Source organism: Podarcis melisellensis (assembly GCF_964234715.1).
Source record: "Podarcis melisellensis genome assembly, chromosome: 15".
Classification (NCBI taxonomy): Eukaryota; Metazoa; Chordata; class Lepidosauria; order Squamata; family Lacertidae; genus Podarcis; species Podarcis melisellensis.
The window spans coordinates 44177313-44193584 of NC_138532.1; the positions used below are offsets into that span (position 1 = coordinate 44177313).

Here is a 16272-nt window from a genome sequence, read left to right on the forward strand (position 1 = left end):
TTGCCTGGTGTTTGACAGGAGCTCCTTTTGAAATCCCTTCTCTGCCTGCCCCCGCGCCCCAAATGGTGAAGATAGCGAGCGTGAGGAGGGGGAGAGAAAGAGGGGGGTATATAATTGCAGAATGGGAAAGGACCCCGAGGGTCATCTGGTGAAACTCCCTGCAATGCATTGGCTCCCAGTACGTTTCCAAGCACAATTCAAAGTGTTGGTGATGACCTTTAAAGCCCTAAACAGCCTCGGTCCAGTATACCTGAAGGAGCGTCTCCACCCCCATCGTTCTGCCCGGACACTGAGATCCAGCACCAAGGGCCTTCTGGCGGTTCCCTCATTGCGAGAAGTGAGGTTACAGGGAACCAGACAGAGGGCCTTCTCGGTGGTGGTGCCCGCCCTGTGGAACGCCCTCCCTTCAGATGTGAAGGAAATAAGCAGCTATCTTCTTTTTAAAAGACACCTGAAGGCAGCCCTGTTTAGGGAAGTTTTTAAAATTTAATGCTGTATTGTTTTTAACACTTGATTAGAAGCCGCCCAGAGTGGCTGGGGAAACTCAGCCAGATGGGTGGGGTATAAATAATAAATTATTATTATTAAATTATTATATAATGCAGGAATCTCGGCTAAAGTGTCCGTGACAGTTGACCAGCCAACCTCTGCTTCTAAACCTCCAAGGAAGGAGAGCCCCACACCTTCCGCCAGTGGAGAGCCAGTGTGGTGTAGTGGTTAAGAGCGGTAGCCTCGTAATCTGGGGAACCGGGTTCGCGTCTCCGCTCCTCCACCTGCAGCTGCTGGGTGACCTTGGGCCAGTCGCACTTCTGTGAAGTCTCTCAGCCCCACTCACCTCACAGAGTGTTTGTTGTGGGGGAGGAAGGGAAAGGAGAATGTTAGCCGCTTTGAGACTCCTTAAAAAAGGGAGTGAAAGGCGGGATATCAAATCCAAACTCTTCTTCTTCTTCTTCTTCTTCTTCTTCTTCTTCTTCTTCCGAGGGAGTGTGTTTGGCTGTGAGGCCCAAGCAGGCAGCGGGTGGCTGGGCCAGAAATAGAGAGAGATGCTGGTGGTCCCAGGAAGGAGCTACAGAGCAGAAGAGGCGGGCACTGCACTCCTAGGGCGGCTTCTCCAGAGGTCTTTTATGCCCAGTTCCTGTTGAAAGTGTGTCTGTGTTTGAGTGACACTGTTGAGTGAAGTGAGAGCTGTCTCAAATCCCCAAAGAGTGGAAGGCTCTGCCCTGTCCGTCCAGAAGGGGGTCAATTTGCAAGTCAGAAAGTGGGACGAAGGGAAGGCTGCCCTGGACTATAAACCCTTTCCTTGCTCTGAAGTTGGTTCTGGCCCCTGGAAATACACAAAAGTGTCTTGGCTTTTTCAGAAGGCATCTAAATGCCCATCAGGCATTATCAACCTGCTTTCTCTGGCTGCCCTGGTTCCTTCCTCCCCCATGCTGGGCGCCAGTTCCTGCCAGAATCAAAGCCCCAGCGCCCAGCCTCTTTGTCTTTCAGGTCATAATGGAGAGCCAGGCTTGCCCTTGACCAGGCTCTTCTGACTCGCCTGTCCCGCCCCCTCCCTCCTCGTTATTGGCCCCACCACTAAGGAGGCATCCCTTGCTTCTTCTCCACGGCCGGGGAGGGCCACAGAACCGTTCAGGTTGCACCCCCTAGCCACAGACAAATTAGCTCTTCTTTCCGTCTCCTCCAACCCCCCACCTTCCACCCATTCAATTCACCCTCTATTTAAAATGATTTCTTATGAGGCAATAATCGATATTTATGGACAAATGTTTGCCGAATTTGCATGCCCCCCCATTGCCTGTGCCCCTGGCGGGGGCCCACCTCACCACCCCCTATCTATAGCCCTGATTGTCCCCCATGGTCCCAGCAGGATGTGGCCGGTTGAAGTGAAGCCTCTTGGCCAGACTCCTACTCCCCATGCCTTCCTCATCTCTCTCTCTCGCTTTTAAAAAACAAAACAAACTTGCCCAAGAACCCCTGAGCTGCTTTCACAGCACAGAAACACTGCTCTGAATAATGGATGTGGGCACTGATGGGGATAAAATGGAAGGACTTTGAAAGACAGAGGTTTTGGGAAGGGCTGTGCAGAGGAGCCCTGTGATCTGCCCTGACTTGTGGCTGCTCTGTGCTGCCTGGTTGTGCAAGAGGGGCTCCTTTCCGCCGACACCCCCCTGACATGTTGTTTTCCTTGGGGGGTGGCCGCTGCCCCCTGGCATGTGTGCCTCCACTTGTGGTGGTAGCCTGCAGGCAGTGGAAACAGGAGGGGCCAAGGCTCGGGGGGGGCGTGTTGGAGGGGCTGAGCTGGGGGCTCCAGGCTGCCCTTGGTGGTGGGCTGAGGCTGTGCTGCTTTATCATTGGTCTTCTTATCTCCCCCCCCCCCCAGGTCAACATTGCTGATTTCCAGGACAATTTGTGGTTGACTTGTTTCCAGGAATCGGCAGAGACCATCCTTGGGCAGAACACAGCCTTCTTGGGAGAACTGAAGGAAAAGGTCAGGCCTTGGGGGCTTCTCTTCCCTTCCTCACCTGGATGCTTTAACACTCATTACGGGGTCTGCAGAGGCCTCTCAGGCTCCTTGACAATGATGAGCTCTCTGGGGAGGGGAGACTGGGGGGCTTGCCCTGAGGGGTCTGCCTACTGCTGGCAGTGTTTTGGGGGGGGCTGTGTCTGAAGGCTGCTTGGTAGCCAGTGGCAGGAGGACTGCAGGCAAGGCAGCGGGAAACAATTTTGTCTGAAAATGGGAGGCACTCAGGGCACAGTCCTGCTTCTCTCTTGAGGACACTCCCCACCCCAGTGAGAAAGTACCTGAAATCCTGAGTAGCTGCGCAGGGCAGCCTGGACGGTTTGGCTTTTTGTGTTTCCGGCCGGGGGGGTGGGGTGAGGAGCCCTTAGCAAGTGCTGTGCACTGCCTTCCCTGGGATCCATTTACTTTGGGAGGCTTGTGCCCTGCCTTTCAATCAGAATACTTTGTTTATTTGTTTATTTTGCTCAATTTCTTAATGGGCTTTTCACCACAAGGTCCCTGGGCAGTTCGCAGCATACGCAAAATACATACTTAGGAAAGAAATGAAGCAGTTACAATGAGAATGAAAATCAGTTCCACTTCAGTTCTGTATAAGAGAACGATGCAGGCTTTAAGAAATAAAGTCAATACAAACATTTAAAAACAGTTACACCTATAGTGACGGTGTAAGATAATAATAACAGATTGTAACAATGCACACAAAACAACACACACCCCAGTGGACCCACAGCAGATGAATTTCCCTGAAGTCTCTTCCCTTCTGCTCTGCAGTCTGAGCGTTCTCTTTTGCAGGGAGAGCAGCTTTCTCCAGCCCAGAAATGGACCCAGGCTTGTCTTTCCCTCATAGTGATGCTCTTTCTGGGAGGTGGTGGGGCTGAGCAGAACCTCCCAGTGGCCTGTGGTCTCTTGGCAGAGGCCCATGTGCTTTCCTGCTGCTGTGCTGCCCCAGATCACCTGGCACACTCTTTCCCAGCAGCTGAAAAGATACCTATCCATATTCTGCAAATAAATAAATAATTTTGACACTATACTGTACTACACTGAAAATTTTTCAATGTTTCCTGGATTGTCCTTGCATCTTCCTGCCACCCTTTCCATCCTCTCTTGCCATGTCCTTTGAAAACCGCTGTCCTATAGGGTTGTTCCTTAAATTGCTTTTCATATATGTAGGAGTAGCTGGATGTTTTATGAGAAACCAGAGTTGGTTGGGGGCACATCTCTGTTGCTGCCCTGTCCAGAAAGGGCTGGCCAGGAGTTGTGCTGGCTCTATGCTTCCTCCAGGGTCAGAGGCCCTGCGCCTGGCATTACCAGGCGCTCTCATGCGCTGCTTGCAGGCTTCTTCCCATTGGGACAACTGCTTGGCCACTGTGAGAACAGGATGCTGGCCTAGATGAGCCCCAGCCTGATCTGGCTGCAGCTTTTCTTACTAAATCTTTCCAGATTGCAGCCGAAATGCTGTGCTTTTGGAAGAGCGAGTCCTTCGTGCCCTGAAGAACCTGTGTTCGTTTAATGTGACAACCCTTCCCCCCCCCATCCATTTCCTTCCTGTGGTGCAGAGTCTGCCTTTGCGTTAGCAGCTCACCTGCTTTCCTGAACTAGAAAAAGGGCTTCCAACTGACACAGTTAAAGTTCCTGGCATGCGGTTTCGCTTCTGCGACGCAATCTGCCCTCTCGTCGGGTAGACTCCGGCAAGAACGAAAGGTTTTGCTGTGTCTTAATTTTTGGGGAACAGAGATGTTGTGGCTGGCAAAAGAGCCGTGCTCCGTAGGGGTAGATGGGCAGCGGTGCTCTCTAGCAAGGCGTCTTGCCTCGCTGCTTTCAAAGCAGCCATTTTGCCAAGGAGGACGCAAGCTGTGCGTTTAGCACAACAAGATAATAGCATTTCCTTGTTTCTCTGCAGGCCCCTTTCCTGGGCAGCCAGTGCCTGATCATTAACCTAAAGCTCTGAGGGTTGGGCTAGCCTTGCTTAGATCGGCACAGATGATGAGCACATCTTAAAAGGCTGTGGAGAGAGGGAAGATGCAGGTGGAGGGAAGGCAAAGGGTCATGCAGTGGCCGGCTAATGGAGAGCTCTTTCGGAGCCGGAGAGTTTGGCTGGTTTGGGGTGGAATGAAGGGAAGCAGCTCCCGTGAGGTGTGTCCTGGGCACAAGTGCTTGGCATCCAAGCTGCTAGTCCATTGCTTTTCTCTCCTATGCGCTGAAGCCAGTGGCTCTATGGCGCTGGTGCTATGGATGACCAGAGAACATTCAGCACCTGCCCATCCCCTACCCCCCAGCTGGAACAACTGCAGCTTCAGGATGTGGCTTGCAAGATAAGCAGGGACAGCTGACTGCCTCTGATAAGGCTCCTGGCAACAAGGAAAGGGCCATCCACGCTTGTGTTTTAAGCACCCGCCTTTAATCGCAGTGGAGAAGCCTCCCACACCTTCTGCTGATAGCGTCTCATGGTGAACCTGCGTGTCTGTCTGGCTTGGGAAGGAACTTCTGAGCTGGCTTAGGACTGGAGCTGAAGGTGCCACGGTGCCTTTTCTGCTGGGCTCCCCATGCTCCCTTCCAGCTTAGGGTTGGCCTCAACGCGTCTGTTCTGCTGTTCTTCCACAGAATGAAAACGCGTTTGATGAGGTGCTCCAGAAAGCCAGCTTCACCACCCATGTATTCCGGGTCAGAGTCAAGCAAGAGACTTTCAACGTAAGACGGACACACGGAGATGTGCACACAGAAACAAGCAGATCTGTATCTTGTGGGGTTGGGGTGTTTGTTTGTTTGTTTGTTTGTTTGTTTGTTTGTTAAGCAATTTGGGCTCTTCTTTGGCAGAGGTGGAAGAATGAGCCTTATAATGAAAAAGTAGGAGAGAGGGGCTCTGCCAGAATAGAACTGGAGGCTGTCCAGTGGAACGTCACACACAGAGCTTAGACAAAATTAAAGAGGGGTTGAAAACCAGCAGCAGGAAATGCTGTGTGATGATCAGTAGCTGCAAGGAGTTAAAACTACGTATATCTGGGGGAATTCCATGCAGGTGTTTTTTGCTTGGGATTGAGGAGAGTGTCTGCACTAGAAACTGAGATGGGTTTGAAACAGGTCCCACCTCTGGGGCTCTTCCAAAAGAATCTGTGTGTGTGTTTTATATATATAAAGGCACTTTCCCCCTTCTCCCTCTTTCCCTTTAAGTAGAGATGTTCCTTTGCTGGAGGCTCCTGCAGGGGCCTGAGAGGCTATTGCCTGTGGCCACTTTGTGAACTTGAGCCAGCTCAAAAGGCAGGCTGTTAACCACTACACTGCTCCCTCAATCCGCACACTGTGTAGGATTCTGCCTTTGCCAGAGAATTAGCCTTTGAGAATTGGGCCTCTCCCAATCAATTCCGGGTTTTGCTTGCAATGCCGGGAACTGTGCAGCCGCGCCAGGTGGTTTGCTAGCAGCGCAGCTGAACCTGGAGACGGTACGGTGTCCTCACCTGAAGCCTTTTCTCTTTCCCAAGGACGAATCGCGCCTGAAGGCGACAGCATTGGATGTCAAGCCTGTCAACCACCAGGAGTACAGCAGGAGGCTGATCGGGATCATCAGGAAGAATGCTGCCCAGCTGGGATGCTGACGAGGGCGACGAGCAGCCTGGCACTGGTGCCCCCCTGCCCCTTGGCAGAGCCGGGGTCCTCTCTGTAGAATACCTAGAGACAAATGTTTGAATTGGTTTCTCCACACTCTTCCACAGACCCAAGTTCCAGAATGCATTGCATCCCCTTCTTTGCCTCCGTTGATTCTGTGTTCTTGTGCCTTGGCTGAGTGCCATCGTTGGCTGGGGTGGGGGTGGAGAAGACCTGCCGGCACAAAGGGAATACCTGCAGGCTGAGCTGGGAAGGGGAGACCCCAGGCTGCGATAGACCCTCCTTACCCCCCACAAACTTGGGAAATGCTCAAAGACCTGGGTGGGAGGGGCCAGGACTTCTGTGAGGCGGGTGGTGTTGTGTGGAAGGGGTCCCTTAGCTCAACAGAGGCTCCCCTCCCCCCCCCCCCGGTAATGTTCAAAGGCTTCGTTCCTTCCACAGGTGCCAGGCGACTGTTAATGCTTGGAATGGCAATATGGCAGAATTATTAATCAAAGACGTATCTCTTATATCTGAAGAATATCCTTCCTTCAGGGTTTAATAGACTGAGTCAGATGGGCCCGATATTAATCAAAATTGTCTCTTCTGAGAGAGGCTGATAAGCGTTGACTCTTCATCCCCCTGGGAAATCTAGGCAACTACAAAGCAGTGCTTTAGTTTTGCACTTCAATTAATACTGCATTTTTGGGGCTGCCGACTGCGGTGGCTTTGCTACCTGTCCATAATTTGTGTGTGTGAACGAAATGCCTTCTCTGTTTGTATCACTGAGGACATAGAAGCCTCCGACGGAGGGTGCGCCCCTTCTTCCTCCTGTCTCTTTCTATAAACAGCATTTAGTTCTATATTGTGGTCTCTGCTTTCTGCAAACGCCAGCGGATTCTCATTACTGGAAAGCAATTAATTAGTTTTCATAATACGCTTTCACTTGGGGGGAAGACGCTGGGGCTGAAGTTGGCGAGACGGAAGAGTGGCGATTTTTCTCAGCCTTGTGTCAGCGAGAGCCAATAATGTGATCTTGTTTTGGCTGGTGAAGGTGGCCTCTCTGGCATTTTGGATTCTTATTTTTTTTATTAATGTTTACCCAGCAGTCTAAGAACTAACCAGGCTTTACATATACGTGCTCTGCGTGAACTGGTCCCAGGAACAGAGGTGCTGCTGCTGCTGCTGCTGCTGGCTTTCTAGTTAGCAGAGCCAGAGAGCTGCGCCTGCCTCTGGTTGCATGAATTATGCATTTGCCAGCTGCAGCAAAGCGTTGGCTGCATGGCCGGGCAGCGTTGCAGCTTCCCCGTGGGGTGTGAATTGGAAGGCGGCTCTGGAGCCAACGATGCTTTTGCCCACTCAGGTCGCCCTTGTTTAGCGCGTGTCCTCTCTAGTGATGAGCATGAAAATAGGGCTTCCCTCGACCCCTGACCTCTTGGCCCTCCTCGCTCTCTCCGTGGAGCAGAGCATCCCTCTCTGGCTCTCCCAAGCGAGCTCTGGGGCCTTGGCACTTCTTCCTTATGACCTTGCTTATGAAACGTTGGCTGGGAAATTATGGTCTTCCACCCGCTTCGCGATTGACAAATTGCGGGTTTGGTGTGATCATCTTTCTTTCTGCTCTGCTAACCAGTCTCTATTCCTTCCTGGCTTCCATTCACTACCACACCCACCCACCCCCAAATTCAGGAAGGAGAAGGGGACACGGGCTGAAATGGTGGGGTTTTCAGTGTGTGCAGATGGCTCTCTGGCCTGACAGTTGAATGTGGGGTGAGGGGAGAGAAGCAGCCTCCCCCGCAAAGAAAACACCAATAAGTTTGTTTGCAGACAACCATAGTGGGAGTGCTGTGACCAAAGTCTTCTATGCAGCCATATGTCCTAATTAGGTTCAAGCACGGACTCATTAGCTTCCTCGTAAAGGCTGTAATAAAAGGCCAATGGTGGCGCTCCGCAATCGAGCCGCTTTTTCACTTAAGTCTTTGGGAGTGGTGGGTGGAGAATCGGGTTCCTTCTCTCCCCCTTCTCTCTGTGGGAGGGAGGGAGGGAGGGAGAAGTGAACCGAATCATTTCACTTCCAGTTCTTAAATGTTCCTTGAATTCCCCCGTGCCTCGTTGTTCAAGGGACTGAAAAACAGATAGTGATAATCTGGCTCCTGTCTCTTTCCAGTGCTTTATGCTTTCCATTAAAAGGCCCCGGCTGGTCCCTGGTGGGTTCCCCTGGCATTTCGAATCCTCCAGGTCCAAAACGTCCCCCATTTCTCTCTCCCCCCTTCCCTGCCCCCCTACTTAAGGCTGTCTCTGTGAACAGTATAAATATTATTGATCCGGGTATTTAATACACTAATGAAACAGACAGATATCGACTACGTAATTAATACACTCCCTTAAAGTGAAGTTTGGCAGCACAGACGGAGAGAGCCGTATTGACTGGGCTGCTCTGGCAGGGAGCCTGCCTTGGCCATCTTATTTATAGAAAGGGAAGCCGGTTCCCCTCCTCTGTGGGGCGAGTCTGGCCCCCACACCAAACACACGAGAGGAAGAGAACTGCTTTTTACCTGCTCAAAGGCTTCCATTTATCTGCGGGGGTGCTAAAATTCCCAGGCATTTAGCTTTTTCACCTGTTATGCTATCTCTTAGCGCAGCAACGCAGGCGTGTGAGCTTGCGCTAATGGCTGTGTTATTCGCAGCCTCCCTTGATACGGCTGCTGTGCATTAGCAGCACATTGAGCTGGTGGCGGGGGTGGGGGACGCTCTTCCAGAGAAAGGTGGTGCCATCTGCTCCTCACGGGAGCTTCCTACGCTACCCTGTTCATAGAATTGTAGAGTTGTAAGGGACCCTCAAGGGGATGCGGGTGGCACTGTGGGTTAAACCCCAGAGCCTAGGACTTGCCCATCAGAAGGTCGGCGGTTCGAATCCCCACGACGGGGTGAGCTCCCGTTGCTCTGCTCCTGCTCCTGCCAACCTAGCAGTTTGAAAGCACACCCAAAAGTGCAAGTAGATAAATAGGTACTGCTCCAGCGGGAAGGTAAACAGCGTTTCCGTGCGCTGCTCTGGTTCGCCAGAAGTGGCTTAGTCCTGCTGGCCGCATGACCCAGAAGCTGAATGCCGGCTCCCTTGGCCAGTAGAGCGAGATGAGCGCCACAACCCCAGAGTCGGTCTTGGCTGGACCTAATGGTCAGGGGTCCCTTTACCTTTAAGGGACCCTCAAGGGTCATCTTGTCCAGCCCCTGGCAGTAAAGGAATCTCAGCTAAAGCATCCCTGACAGATGGCCATGGAAGAGAATCCAGCACCTTCCAAGGGAGTCTGCTCCACTGTTGAGAGGCTCTTGCCACCAGGAAGTTCTACCTGTTGTTTAGTCGGAATCTCATTTCTCAGCATTTGAATCCGTTGGCTTGGATCCTCTGTAGCAGCAGATAGCTTCCCCCATCTTCCACATGACCTTCAGAGATAGCAGGTCTCCCTCCCCATCCGCCTGCCTTCCTCTGAGGGGATGGGACTGGCTGCTTTCCCCTTCCTCCCTAAGTCTCAAGTTTGCCTTAATAGAACTCAGGCAGAATTCCTTAGCAGAATATAAATTATCATCACCATCATCAATTCTTCCTACTGTCATTGACTCTGGATCCGCCTGCTGTCTGGCCTACCGGCCACCCAATCCCATGCGTGCCAGCCTCCATAGTTTGCACAGTGGAGATTCAGGGCAGATAAAGTCCACGCAGCACAGAGTTAAACTGTGGAACAAACTGAGGATTGGACCAGTTCATGGAAGAGAGGGCTCTTGACGACTCTTCTCTGCCTCCACAGTCAGAGGCAGCAATGCTTCTGAATCCTGAATAAACAGCCTCGGTCCTGTATACCTGAAGGAGCGTCTCCACCCCCATCGTTCTGCCCAGACACTGAAATCCAGCACCGTGGCCTTCTGGCAGTTCCCTCACTGCGAGAAGCCAAGTTACAGGGAACTAGGCAGAGGGCCTTTTCGGTAGTGGCACCCGCCCTGTGGAACGCCCTCCCACCAAAGAGAAGAACAACTACCAGACTTTTAGAAGACATCTGAAGGCAGCCCTCTTTAGGGAAGCTTTTAATGTTTGATGCATTACTGTATTTTAATATTGTGTTGGAAGCCACCCAGAGTGGTTGGGGAAACCCAGTCAGATGGGCGGGGTATAAATAATAAATTATTATTATTTATAATCCCAGTTGCTGGAAACCACAGGAGGGGAGAGTGTGGCTCTCGTGCGTGGATCCTGCTTGGGGCCTCTGCCTTGGGGCATCTCGTTGGCCACTTGTGAGGACAGGAGGCTGGACTTGATTGTCCTGATCCAGCAACTCTTAGGATGTCCCTATGGAACCTCCAGAAAGAGTCTTATCTAGATTCCTAGGGATACTTGGCCACTGTGAGAACAGGAAACTGGACCAAACGGGCTCTTCTTCGTCTTCTTACATGGAAACCATAAAAGGAGCCCTTCCCTCAATGCATGGGGAAGTTGTCTGAACACACTTATCTCAGCAACGCTTCAAAAGCCTCTTCAAGTGGGCCAGGATTATCAACTCTCTAGAGGGGAAGTCCTTGTGAGCGAGAGGGAGGGGCTTGCCTTCGCCTCGTTTGTATTTGAATTGCCCCCCCAGCTGATTCACATCAAGAGCTGCAACTATCTAGAATCATAGAATCGTGCAGTTGGAAGGCACCCCTGGGTTCATCTAGCCCAACCCCTAGCTCTGCGTCTGGTTCCAGAAGCTGTTAGCCATGATGGTCTGGACTCTGGAGGCTGCAGTGCTCACAAACACGGTTGCTGAAAACCAGCCACGGAGGAGGAAGTGGTGGGAGAAAAGTCTGTCTCAGGTGATGTGAGGAGCTCCTGGTCCAGTCCCAGCCAAGCACTTGCAAGACAGAGGACGAAGAGCCAAGGGGGAGAGAGCATCTTAAAGGTGTAGGAAGAGCCCAAAGGGGGCCCATCTAGCTCAGCCTCTGTGGTTTCAAAATGGGATGAGGGACCGGGGGTTGAGATTGCAGGGGGTTGGGCTAGACGACCCTCAAGGTCCCTTCCAACTCCATTCTATGATTTCCATCCTCATGGAGACCACCTGGAGGCCCCAGAGGGAAGCCTGCAAGCAAGCGGGATTGGAGCGCCACATCCCCACTCAGGGCCGTCTTTAGCAGATTTGGCGCCGGGGTGCAAATATCTGTCCAGCACCCCCAAATTACCATAGATGGGGGGGCGCAAAGCTGCGCACTGCCACCCATGGAGGGGGACGCAACTCTCCCCCATGCCGCTGTGGGAGAGCAATCCCCACAAAGGCATGGAAGGGGAGCTGTGCCCCGCCAACCATATGGCTGGCAGGTACACAGCTTCCCTCCCAAGTCTCCTTGGGAGGAGAGCAATCCCTGCAGAGGCTTGGAAGGGAAGCTGCGCACCCACCAGACCTATGGTTGGCAGGGCACAGCTGGCGGGCGTGCAGGGGAAGGGGAGGCCACTGGCAAAGCTGCGCAGTTCCTCCACTCGCTGGGGCACCCCTGAGACGCCGGCGCCCTGGCGCAACGCACCACTAAGCCCTATGGGAAAGACGGCTCTGTCCCCACTGTGATGCCAAGCGTGTCCTTGCCGTGGGCCCCCAGGTGTCCCCAAGGGAAGCCCCAAAGCAAGCAGTGCCTGAGGGCAACAATGAGCAAGGACCTTTGCACAGAGGATCAAGGCCTTGGCTGCTTGCTCGGGGCCAGCTGCATTGGCCCAGGGGCCGTGTGTCTACAGCAAACAGTTCTTCTTCTGGCCCTCTCAGCCCAGGTTGCTCCCTGCAGGGTGGGGTCAGTCTCTGAGCCTTACTCTGCTTCCCCACCCCCACCCCATCTCCAGCCAGAAGCCCTTTTCCCAACGGGCTTTGTGAGGAGGTCGGGGTGTTCTTCGCATAAATGAGCCTCAACTCTCGGAAGCACTTTGCGAAACGGTTGGGCGTCTTAAGGCCAGGCGTAGCTATTTACATCTGGCTGTGACGCTGCCATCATGAATCTCATTCTTTTTCCTTCCCCAATTTTGAGCAATTTGGTGGGGTTGGGGGCTGGGTGAATAAAACCCTTCAGCTCCCAAGTGTATTGGCTTTCTGGTAATTGGAGCTTGTGCTGTCATTAAAAATGACAGCTTTCTCTGGATAATATCCCTGCCTCACACTTGTAAAAATACAAGGAACACAGCCTATATTTAACTTGCAGTACCTAGAGTTCTCTCTCTTTCCTCCGTCGCTGCTGCCTCCAGAATCCCAGGTGGAGGAATGTAAGAAGCTGCCTTTGGCCCAAGTTGGAAATGTTGGTCAGTTTTTCTGCGAGGAAATGTTTTTGGCTTTGGTGAGGAAAGGTTTTCGGCATTTGTATCCTGATCTATCGGCTAAAAAGGCTCCCCAAGCAGTTTACAATCAAGACAAGAAAGTCCCTTTTTTAAAAAAGACACAGCACACAAGGAAAAAGGATAGGGAGGGAAGAGGAAAACCAAAACTCAGGCACCAGTTTCTAAACAGGTGTTCCTGTAATGCCCAGCTGGCCCAGTTGAGAGGCAGGAGGTGCCTGATGGAGCCAGCCCTGCCATGAACCCCATTCCCCATCTTTCTGCAACTGAGGCAGCCTGATGGCTGCCCCCAGATAGCACTTGGGGAAGAGGAGGCCTGAGGGGCTGGCCTGCCAGACAGGGAGAAGAGCTCTCTCTCCTAACTTCAGAGCCCAGCAGGGTCATCCAAGGAGGCTGAATGTTGGGAGATTCAGGACAGACCAAATAAAGTCCACACAGTGCACAGTGAAACTGCGGAACTGCCTCCTGCAGGAGGCAGCAACTTGGATGGCTTTGAAAGAGAATTAGACAAATGCCTGAAGGAAGAGAAGGCTAGCAAGAGTTGTCAGCCGTGATCGCTGCGTCCTGCCCTCCATGGGTGGAGCCAGCAAGTGCTTTTGGATATGTGATGCAGGGACCTTTCTGAGCTCTGTCCGGAGAGGCTGTTGAGGATTGGGATCGGGGCCTTCTGCAGTTCTTCCTTGATTCATTTCATCATGGAGCTGCTCCTTCCACACAGGCGAAGTCTACCAGTGCCTTCCCTGAACTTCTCCTTGTCTTGCCCACCAGACTGTCCTGGTCTCCCCCTCCACACAGCTGAATGTCCCTTTAGATCTCTGCCCCACTTAGGCCTCGCTTCTCCCTTCGAAACCCCCCTACAAGTGCCCCATTTCCATTGGACTTTCCAGGTCCTTTCTCATCTTCATAGCCCTCCTCGCGGTATTTCCTTTTGCTGCCCACCGACAACATTATCCAGAAAAGCTGTGCCGCTCAGAGCCGAACAACGATCTGGGCATCTGTTTGCAAATCCCAGGCAGAAAATTATGCCAACTTTGGAAGCCTCGAAAACGATTCTCCTGTTGATACAAATGGCAGATTGAGAGCGTTTGTGTACTCTGAGCTCTGGCGATTGCACAAAGGTCTCTCAAGTGTGTGTATGGGTGGTTGTTTTTGGGGGGAGTGTGGGATGCAAACTTTGCTCACCTCTCTTGAAAGGCACACCCCCCCCCCCCGCACTCTCAGCGGCCCTTTTTCCAGCCCAGCAAATGTGCGCTTCATGCCAAAGGGCTGAGGGGCTGCCCCACAACTGAGTCACTGCTCTGTCGCAATCTGCTTCCCCTCCTCTGCCTGGAAGAGCGCCACGCATCGCCTGCTAATTAAGCAGGAAAATGGCTTGCGGAGTGCAAAGGTCTCCTTGGCAAACTTCTTTCCGGAGCTGAAGCCCTTTTGAGCCTCTCTCGGAGGGGCAAGAAGCAGCTCCCGCCTCCCCAGGGCACAAGCGGCTGAGTTGGCTTCCTGCCCTCGAAGCAATGCTCCCATCCTGCAAAGTGCAAATTCTCATGAGGGTGGCTGTTGAAAATGGTCAGTGCTCAGGCAACCAGAGCAGGCCTCTCTGCTGTTCCTAGAGGTGTGTGAGATGAGGTAGGGAGGTTGTGGCTCTCCCTCCAGACAGCATTAGACTCTCACCAGCCCCATCTAGCACGGCTGATAGGGGTGGGTGAACCTAAGAAGAGCCTGATGGATCGGCCAATGGACCATCTATTGGAAAAATGCCTGGGAAGGCCACCACCTTCCCAAGACACCGGGGCGTCTCTCCAGTGGTCACTCTCTGGCTGTAATTCTTCCGCAGTCCAGAGAGACCGGCAATAAGGGACCCCTCCCTCCTGAGAGGAGCACGCTCGTCTTCTGGCATCTCATAGCAGAAGAAAGAGACAATCAGTAGCTCTAAACTGCTTTATTTACAGTCTATGTACAAAGAATCCATCAGCATGTCTGTTCTCTCTCAGCAGCAGTACAGAAAAACATCACACACAGGAGTGAAACTAAACTCTCCAGCGATAGTCCAACAGTCCTGAGACTTCCTGTCCCATGCTCTCAGACACTCACATGATATAAGCAACATAGTGATACTTGCTGAGCAGCTTAGGTGGATAAAAATCCTAACACCATCTAGGCTGGCATCCTGTTCTCACAGTGGCCAACCAGATTCCCATGGTGGGGAGCTGACAAACGGGACCCAAACACCAGAGCAAAGCTCCCTGTGGCTTCCATCAACAGGTTTTCGGAAGCACTGTTGCCTCTGACCAAGAGGCAGAGCCGAGCCATCATAATCACCACCATTCTTTATTAAATTTGTGTACCACCCTTCAGCTGTTGATCCCACAAAACAAGATAAAAAAAGCACATAATGAAAGCAAGAACAAAAACAAACCAATAGCTACCCACAACACATTTAAAAGGGTATTGGATGTTAATCAGCCAAAGGCCTGGTTGGAGAGGAATGTTTTCTCCTGGAGCCTAAAGGTGTTTACTGAAGGTGCCAGCTGAACCTCCCTGGGGAGAGCATGCCCTAAATGGGGAGCCACTGCAAAAAAGGCCCCGTTCTCGGGTTGCCACTCTCCAGACATCTTGTGGAGGAGTCACATGAAGAAGGGCTTCAGAGAACAATCTCAGCCCTCTCCTCTATGAATTTGTAAATGGGAGTTGTAGCCTAACAACATCTGGAGTGAAAGTCAGTGGAGGCTGATACAGTAGGGTGACAGGAAGGCACTGCCCTACCAACTTCTGCCTGCCAACCTCCACCTTCTCTCCTTGCTGCCTGCCAGTCTCTGGGGCTGCCTGTTGAATGGTTTCTTTAAATGTAAAGGTTCATCATTGTTCCACCCGATGTGTATGTCTTTAAGGGGCCAGAGCAAGATAACAAGACCCAGCTTTACAGCTGTGAAACATAGCAGGTGCTGCTGAGTTGTACTGATTAAGCTGTGTCAGCAATTGGGTGTAGAATATAAGGAGCAGCACCTAGCTCTCCCATTACCCTGGGGGTTGGGTCTGGTTTGTTAATGTATTTAGTGTAAAAGGAGTTTTTGTTTTTGTAATTAAAACCTTGTTTAAGTCGTTTTTGAGTCCCTTTTTAATGCATGGTCTTCCCAGCAAGCTCTCTGCAGCGCTACCATACTGCAAATAGCCAACAAGAGCTCTTCCTTAGTCTCAGTGTTGCTCCTTGTGCAACACAAGGGAGGAGGAAATGAGACTCACTTGGCTCTGCCTGTCATTCTCTCTGACTCTGCCTACAGTCTGGGCTGCCCGCCTTGCTACCTGTTATGTACTGAAGTTCTCACCCTGGGCCAGCAGGGGGATACTGTAGATAGTTATGCAAATGAAGGATCGAAAGTGATGTTCAGTGATTGGATAGTTTTAGAAAGTTGGTACAGTAACAAGGTACTGGAGCTCTATATAAGCAGGCTGACTGAGCCCTTCAGTTCAGTTCTGTTCCAGCCTCAGAATAAAGAAGAGCTGTTTGAAGAATCGCTGTGTCGTCTGATATGTTTGCCCACAACTTAACACTACCCACCAACCCCGGCGGGCAGAAGCCATCTCCTGAACAGAGGTCTGTTGCCCAGAGCTTGGTGCTGCTCCCCCCTTCCTGGAAGAAGACAAAGCAGCAGCTCCCCCACCTGCGCTCTGCCCTGCCCACCTTGCCCATCTCTTCCCAGGGAAAGCCATTAGCTCCTCTCTCTTAATGGGGAGAGGAAAACTCAGTCCATGGTGCCTGCAGGCCTGGTCCGGATGGAATAGCGATAGCGGCACTGATTACCAGGTGAAATTGGCTTTTCCCCTCTCTCCCCATCCTTCTTGCCCAGCTCCC

At 52.1% G+C, this 16272-nt stretch overlaps 1 protein-coding gene across 1 annotated transcript in view; it reads left to right on the forward strand.

Moving 5' to 3' along the window:
- RPA1 (replication protein A1) overlaps nt 1–6965 on the forward strand; it is a 34799-nt gene extending 27834 nt beyond the window's left edge. The window contains exons 15-17 of the mRNA XM_081889611.1: nt 2381–2488; nt 5123–5209; nt 5998–6965. Coding sequence (XP_081745737.1) covers nt 2381–2488; nt 5123–5209; nt 5998–6111 — 309 coding nt within the window. The 3' untranslated portion in view covers nt 6112–6965. The remainder of the gene's footprint in view (nt 1–2380; nt 2489–5122; nt 5210–5997) is intronic.
- Nucleotides 6966–16272: the final 9307 nt, after the last annotated feature.